Here is an 8,506-nt window from a genome sequence, read left to right on the forward strand (position 1 = left end):
TGTTACTTTTTCACCACAGTCAGAGGGCAAGTAGAAGACAAGCACAGGGAGAAAGGAGATGAGGAGGCAAGGACTAATCGTGCTGACTGCATAGAAAAGAGGGAAACTGCAAATCCATAAAAAGTATGTGATAGATCTGTTCAGATCTCTTCACAGCACTTTTACTTGTTATCACGTTTATAAGCAGGTGTGTCAATAATTGTAGGGTAATTTCCAATAAACCAAGTTCAAGAAGAGAGTCTATGGCTGACGCGTGTTCCTGGTTTCCAAAAGAAATGCTTCCAGTTGCATTATGATGTGAAGACTGTTTATTTATTGCAAACTGAAGATATAACAATGAACTCCTTCCTAAGTAAGCATGAAAGTTCCAAAAAATAAGCAGTTATCCAGAACTACCTGTGCACACGGTCAGAAAAACCATGTGACTCCTAACCTCTCTGTCCATGCTCCTCCCCTTCCCCCTCACACAGGGTTTCATGCTACTATTGCACTTACATACTTAAAGTGAGAGGTACCCCTTTTTAGGTTCCAATCCCAAACAGTGACATAACATTACTTTATGTAAACACATAATTAATCCTGTAAAGATGACTTATGTAATGAATCTATGAATTATGAAACGAACACGAACTCAATTGTAAACAAAAATATAAAGCAGATGTCTGGCGCCTACAATAATAATCCGTTCGCCTTTCTCCCAGAAGTATTTGAGGTTGATAGGATCCCCTGTAAGCACCAAATCAATTTGGGCTTTGTCGTAGATCCATGAAAACACATCAGAAAAAAAAAAATCCCAAAATCATGCTGAAAATCTACATATTTTATATATACTTTTTCAAATATTTGATGTAAATGAAAATGATAAACCTACAGAGGGTGGAAATCTGTCATAGTGAGTAATCCAAACCACACAGCAGCATAGTGTGCATACTGTTTAATGACTAAACACATGTTTTGGATGGATCATCTTAGGTGACATCTTGACTGAAGTTTGGTCTGTTTTCAGTGTCTTTGCCCTGTCATATGATTGCATTTTTTCTCCCCATCGGGGAAAAATGTTTACATTCACCTGCCATCTTCATTGTGCTGATTTATTTATGTATTATTATTTCATTATTCTAACAATAGTATTGTAGGTAGCCATCAGGTAGCACAGCATTATATGCCAGATAGCACAACTTCATTAACCCTACAAACATTGACACAACCTTGTTTCTGTCTTTCTGTATTCATTGAAGAAAGGTAGCAGTCATCAGCAGCTATCTCTGTTTATACACGTATGAGCTTGACTCTTTTCTGTTTTTCAAGACAGAATTAACTATTCTAATTCAGGCAGCATGAAAGACACGCCACATCTATCCTGCGGTCTTTCTGTAACACTCAGTGAGCTAACAGACACAACCCTGCTGGCGTGAAACAGCAAAAACAGCATTATAATGAGCAACATTTTGCATTTGATAAGCAAGGGGACTTCTCATATTCTCATGTATTTGTATATTGTATTATAATGATAACCATATTTTACAGTGTTTAGTGTTAAAAATATGTTATTTGGTATGCAAACTCATGACCTCTTATTAGGTTATTGTTAGAAATCAAAGTCAACTCAATGACTGTCAAAAGGCATTAATGCTGTAAAGCAGGGGTGGGGGAACTCCAGACTTGAAGGGTCGGTATCCTGCAGGTTGTAGATGTGTCCTTGATCCAACACAGCTGCTTTAAATGGCTAAATTACCTTCTCAACATGTCTTGAAGTTCTCCAGAGGCCTGGTAATGAACTAAACATTTGATTCAGATGTATTGACCCAGAATGATATCTAAAACCTGCAGGACACCGGGCCTTGAGGCCTGGAGGTCTCCACACCTCCTGTAAAGCCTTCAACCATGAAATAATTGCCAGAAAAATCTTCTGAAATTAAAAAAAAGAGAAATTTAATATTAAATATACAAAGTAATAAGGCAAAAAAAAGAAAAAAAAAGACAGATTTCTTTTATAAATCTTCTACTATTGAAATTTCTATTTTTGAGGATTACAGTTTAAAACAACAACAACAAAAATCCAGAACTTGACAATCTGGGCAATGAGCTACCAGAACTTTTTCTGTAATTTTACATATTTATATTTTACAATTTAAAGAGTTGTGCCGATATATTTATTTTCCTTTATCACGTAGAGAAACAGTTAAATACGTAACTTCTTTACAATGAAAGGAAGGGGAGTTTCATCACTTCAGGGGCGTAATTTCCAGAGGGTTCATGACACCCCCCCCCCCCCCCCCCCGCCCCCCCCTCCAATAATCAGACTCAACCAATATACCCCCCACCCCACCTCACCTCCCCATAAAATTATGAATTATCTTGCATAAATAGGCTGTTGATTTTCTTTACTCACTTCAGGTATTACCAGCAAAATAGTTGCATGTTTAGTCATCTGGGAATCAGATTTATTTAGTCAGAGATATGCAACATAAAATCAGTTTGACACTCCTGATCTAGATCGTCCCCCTCTCTCATCCCGTCATTTCCTCAGCATGTGTGCATTTGCCTGTTTGTTTGATCCACAAAGGGACGCCACCAGTAATACCATCAAGGTTATCACTCCATAACGCAGTAACCCCAGAGAGATGAAATCCACTGGAAAGCACAAAAAGACAGCATAAACAAGAATTTAAAAAAGCATTTTTGAAACATTCAGAGAGCCTTACCTTTGACCTGAAGAAATACTTTGTTTGTTCCATGAACTGTGTGCTCATGCTCATAGAAGCATTTTGATGGCAGCACTATGCAGCTGTAATGACCTGAATCCCTCAAAACTGCACCATCGATGATGAATGTTGTCAGCATCTGAGAGACATTAAAGACTTGCACTTGGAGAATCGTGACATTCTTCCTCAGGTAAGCGTAGATGAATTTACATCCACCAAGTGTATGTAGGTGTTGAGACACTGTGCACTGGAATTCAACATAGTCTCCCTCATGAACAGTGGATGACCCAACTATTGAAATATCTGCTGGGAGAAAGTTGGCTGCATGGAAACAGGAGAAAATGAGTGGAAAGAAATAACAATGACATCATGTGTTCAGGAGTCAAAACACTTACCTATGACCAGAATCTGAATGATGTCGTCTCCTTTCTTGGCTACTTCAGAAAGTGTATAATGATTCGGGGAATAAACACAGCTGTAATTTCCACTGTGATGAAGACTAGCGCTGGATATGGTGAACAGGGTGTCACTTTGATCTTGTTTCTGGGTGAGATTCTGGATTCCGCACCCATTTACTAACAAATAAACATGGACACTTGAGTCTTTCTTTCTCCCAAGTGTGGTGCATGTTACATAAAGGTCACTGTTTTCACTTATAATTGTCTGCTGGGCCAGGATCTTTGCAGGAAAAATATCTGTGAGACATCATAGTGAGTAGTATATGTAATGATGAATGCAGCTCAGTAACATTTAGGAATACAGAAGAGACATATCTTGTAATGAAGGAAACTGAACTTACCTTCGGTTTGGCTTATGACCTGATTTGTCAGAACACCTTGAAGAAAAGAAGTGAAAAATCTAATGAATCCTTTCAGCTTAAATAGAAAACAGTTTGACTGAAAGACATAGATGTTATCTGTTAGTGCACTCACACAGAAGAGCAATTATTATGTTCATCGTTATAGACAATGAGCCGCCCTTACAGACTCTCTGCAGCGTATCTTCTGAAAGCTTCTCAAAAGTCTTGCTCAAACCACAGAGAGTAAATATGGAGAAACTATATTGAACCACTTCCTGTTATTTGTAAGGTGACACGTTCAACATTTTTGACTGGATAAAAAATAATATCTACAAAAAATAAACCATTTTACTGTCAAATACCTCATATCACAAATTGATTTCCACTGATGTTTCTTTAGTTGTATAATAAGTCATTCTGACATACAGACAATTATACCCAATACAGGATGCTTATCTTCTTTCACTCGCGCTCACTGAGGAAATATATAATACTTCTGAAGTTGCAGTCTGGGAGTGGTGGGGTGTTCATAAAAAGTTTCAGAAAAATGCAACTTGCAATTTACTGAACTTGCGCAAGGTGTGTGTGTGTGTGTGTGTGTGTGTGTGTGTGCGTGTTCTATGAATATACTCTAATTTACAGATGTGCACTCAAATCTATCTTCTTACAATTCTAGATTAACGTGTATCCAGGAGTGGGTCACATGGTTACACTACTTTTTCCAAAGGTCCTTTTTGTCTTTGTACACAGTGTTTAAATATCCTCAAAATTCACAAATTACATTTTCTTAATTATTACATGTTCCAGAAAGTAACTGCTTCAGAGTTAGGCAGGACCTCTTATAATGCATTTGTAACTTTTAATGTCCAATCAAATAAGGGCGCATGTATTGCAGCAAGCTGAACAAATTAAGTTACTTATCTCTTTAAAACAACTAGGAAGTAACTTGTAGTAACAAAGATTTACCACAGGATGTCAGCCTTTGAGCAAAGTGTCAAAGAGTCTCACATGAAACTAAAAATTTTTTTTAAAAAGTGGAACAGTTTGATGTGGTTTCTGGAAACTAAAAATAAATTAACTTCCAACTTCTCTTTAGGTTGATTTTATAGCAACAGGTTATCAAATGCATCGTCTGAACACTGCCAGCAGTCACCTTCTCAGGATCACTCTCTGCCCTGGTAATTAACAAATAATTTGTATTTTAAATACTTAACGCTGGTACATGTATTCCATTACTCCCCAACACTGGAAGATAAGCACAGTGAGAAAGGAGATGAGGAGGCAAGGACTAATCATGGTGACTGCATAGAAAAGAGGAAAACTGCAAATGTATAAAAAGTATGTGATATCTGTTTAGATCTCTTCACAGCACTTGTATTTATTATCACGTTTAGGTGCATCATTAATAATTCATTCACCTTTCCTCCAGAAGTTTTTCAGGTTAATAGGAGCCCCTATCAGCACCAAATCAATTTGAGCTTGGTCATAGATCAAAAGACAATCACAGACAAAATCATGCTGAAAATCTACATTGCATATCCTTTTTTATTATTTTAAAAGAAATAAAAATGATAAACCTACCAAGAGTGGCCATAATCTGTCATATTAGTGACTGAACACATGTTTTGGATGGATCATCTCAGGTGATATTTTGACTGAGGTTTGGTCTGTTTTCAGTATCTTTGCCCTGCCATACGATTGCATTTTTTTCTGCCCATTGGGTAAAAAAAAAAAATTACCTTCATCCCCCATCTTCACTGTGCTGATTTATTTATGTTCTATTATTTCATTATTCTAACCATAGCATTGTAGCTAGCCATCAGGTAGCATATCATTACATGCCAGCCCAACTTCAATACAAACACTGACACTACTTAATTTCTTTCTGTCTTTATTAATGTCTGACAAGCCATACGTTTTAGTTTTTTAGAAATCTCTGGGTCAGTACATGGCAAATCATCTTTAGATAGAAATGATAGCGAGCTAACTTCCTGCTTCTTCAACTTCTAACTCTGTTGAACATTGAAAATCTTTTTTTCTATGGATGCATGTATGTTAAACCTTATTGTAACACATGGGAGAGAAGCCACTACAATCATTTTATTGGAGATCTAAATTTCTGGGCTCTTTTAAACTCTCAGTGGTGCCACAGAGTCTGTTTGAATTTGGGAACAGAAGTTTGTACCGGGGAATAGCTACTGACATCAGACTTTTTAGGCAGTTTTTGCAAAAAAGCAAAAGCAAAAAACCTCTTTCACAGCTTTGTATGTGGTAACCCTACTGCTGTAGAATAAAATGGCTAGGTAAGTGGCCTGCACCTGTGAAACCTTTTGTGCTTTGGGGGTTATCTTATTGTTGCCCATCCAGCGTAGCTAAAGCCGACAACACCGGTCTGCTAATCAATTAACCAAATCAACATCCCAGAAATGTATTTGACTTGATGCTATAAGTCAGAATGAAAAGTATCCCTTTCATTTTTAATTGCATTAGCATTCGCTTCGGTCATGAATTAGCTGGAATGTGGACTGAAGGGCAAATAGGGGAAGAAAACTGTGGGCTTGATCTTGCAGGCAGATCATCTGTGGTTTGACAGTTTGAAGTTAAGTAGCAGCCATGGCCATCTCTGTTTAGACACTCATAAGCTTGCCTCTTTTCTGTTCACCATTTTTCATGACAGAATTAACTATTCTAATTCAGACAGCATGAAACACACACCATATATACCCTGTGGTCTTCCGGTGACACTCAGTGAACTAACAGATACAACCCTGCTGGTGCAAAAGAACAAAAACATCGTGATAATAAGCTGAAAATGTTAGTTTTATTATTCTTGTGAATGATGTGATCAATCCAGCCTTTTTATTCTACAGATCAAGATAAGAAAACCAATTAGTTACCCATATTTTACAGTGCCTTTAGTGTTTAAAAAAAACATGTTATTTGGCACACTGCTGATCATGATCTTCATAAGATCTCTTATTTGTGTGTTAGAAATCAAAGTCACCTCAATGACTGTCAAAATGTATTATTGCTGTAAAACCTTGAAAAAATTGCTAGAAAATTCTTCTCAAATTAAAAAAATGAAATTTAATATTAAATATACAAAAATGAGCTATTTATATCTTACAATATAAATATAAATATTTGCCCTCTAACTGTGGTGAGAAAGTAACACTGTGTATCTCTGTCCTGCTGTCTTTGACTGTTTTTCTTCTCGTCATCACAGAGACCATAAGTCCAAAGAGTTGTCCTGGGGGATTTATTTCTTCATTACAGCAGCTTTTTCTTTATCATTTAGAAAAACAGTTAAATATATAACTTCTTTCCACTGACAGAAAGGGGAGTTTCACCACTTAACTAGTGGGCTGTGTGTGGCCTGCAACATAAAATCAGTTTGACACTCCTGATCTAGATCGTCCCCCTCTCTCATCCTGCCGTTCCTCCAGCATGTGCGCATTTGCCTGTTTGTTGTATGATCCACCAAAGGCACACCACCAGTAATACCATCAAGGTTATCACTCCATAACGTAGTAACCTTGAAGAGATTAAATTCACTGGAAAGCACAAAAAGACAGAATAAACTAAAATTTAAAAATTTAAAAATTATCTATTTGAAAGATTTTTGAAGCATACAGACATTCTTACCTTTGACCTGAAGAAATACATTGTTTGTTCCATGAACTGTGTACTCATGCTCATAGATGCATTTTGATGGCAGCACTATGCAGCTGTAATGACCTGAATCCCTCAAAACCGCACCATCGATGATGAAAGTTGTCAGCATCTGAGAGACATTAAAGACTTGCACTAGCAGAATCGTGTCATTCTTCCTCAGGTAAGCGTAGATGAATTTACATCCACCAAGAGTTTGAATATGTTGAGACACTGTGCACTGGAATTCAAGATAGTTTCCCTCATGAAGAGTGGATGGCCCAACTATTGAAATATCTGCTGGGAGAAAATTGGCTGCATGGAAACAGGAGAAAATGAGTGGAAAGAAATAACAATGACATCATATGTTCAGGAGTCAAAACACTTACCTATGACCAGAATCTGAATGATGTCGTCTCCTTTCTTGGCTACTTCAGAAAGTGTATAATGATTCGGGGAATAAACACAGCTGTAATTTCCACTGTGATTAAGACTAGCTCTGGATATGGTGAACAGGGTGTCACTTCGATCTTTCTTCTGGGCGAGATACTGGATTCCGCACTCGTTTATTAACAAATAAATAAAAACCATGGAGTCTTTCTTTTTCCCAAATGTGCTGCATGTTACATAAAGGTCACTGTTTTCACTTATAATCGTCTGCTGCGCCAGGATCTTTGCAGGAAAAATATCTGCGTGACATCATAGTGAGCAATATAGGTAATGATGAGCGCAACCTAGTAACATTTAGGAATACAGAAGAGACATATCTTGTAATGAAGGAAACTGAACTTACCTTCGGTTTGGCTTATGACTTGGTTTGCCAGAACACCTTGAAGAAAAGAAGTGAAAAATTAAATGAATCCTTTCAGATTAAATAGATAGAAAACAGTTTCACTTAAAGATGTAGATGTTATCTGTTAGTGTACTCACACAGAAGAGCGATTATTATGTTCATCATTATAGAAAATGAGCCACCCTTACAGACCCTCTGCAGCATATCTTCTGAAAGCTGGTTAAAGAGTAAATAACCATATGCAAACATGCAATTATAACATACCCCTACCTGCTCCTTGTATGGTAGCAAGAGATATTTACTTGTTAGGATTAAAAATAATATCTACAAACAAATAATACTTACCACACTGTACTGTTATACTATTTTACTCTCATATACATTATATACCCATTTAGCTTTTGCTAACACTCTATTTCTCTCTTTTTGTCAGATAATTTGCTTCTTCAGTTATCTTACCTTACTCTGATTCTGTATAATAAGTCAGTCTGACGTACTGACAACTATACCCAATACAGGATACTTATCTTCTTTCACTTTTCACTTTGCACTGAGGAA

General features: G+C 37.0%; 1 protein-coding gene across 1 annotated transcript; it reads right to left on the reverse strand.

Annotated features, from left to right (window-relative positions):
• Nucleotides 1-2,429: 2,429 nt before the first annotated feature.
• Nucleotides 2,430-3,705, reverse strand: LOC106675111 (uncharacterized). Its single transcript, XM_076887804.1, has 4 exons — nucleotides 3,638-3,705; nucleotides 3,505-3,540; nucleotides 3,101-3,400; nucleotides 2,430-3,026 (listed from the first exon to the last, which is right to left on the reverse strand). Exons 1-4 carry the CDS (start codon nucleotides 3,660-3,662, stop codon nucleotides 2,692-2,694), a joined length of 696 nt encoding a protein of 231 aa, XP_076743919.1. The 5' UTR covers nucleotides 3,663-3,705; the 3' UTR covers nucleotides 2,430-2,691.
• Between the last annotated feature and the right edge of the window lie 4,801 nt (nucleotides 3,706-8,506).

Source organism: Maylandia zebra, linkage group LG1 (assembly GCF_041146795.1).
Source record: "Maylandia zebra isolate NMK-2024a linkage group LG1, Mzebra_GT3a, whole genome shotgun sequence".
NCBI classification, from domain to species: Eukaryota; Metazoa; Chordata; class Actinopteri; order Cichliformes; family Cichlidae; genus Maylandia; species Maylandia zebra.

Coding starts and splice junctions, on each gene's coding strand:
- LOC106675111 (XM_076887804.1), bottom strand. CDS start 3,662: ATGAACATAATAATTGCTCTTCTGT. Junction 3,541..3,637: donor CATAATAATTGCTCTTCTGT/GTGAGTGCACTA, acceptor CTTTTCTTCAAG/GTGTTCTGACAAATCAGGTC. Junction 3,401..3,504: donor GGTCATAAGCCAAACCGAAG/GTAAGTTCAGTT, acceptor GATGTCTCACAG/ATATTTTTCCTGCAAAGATC.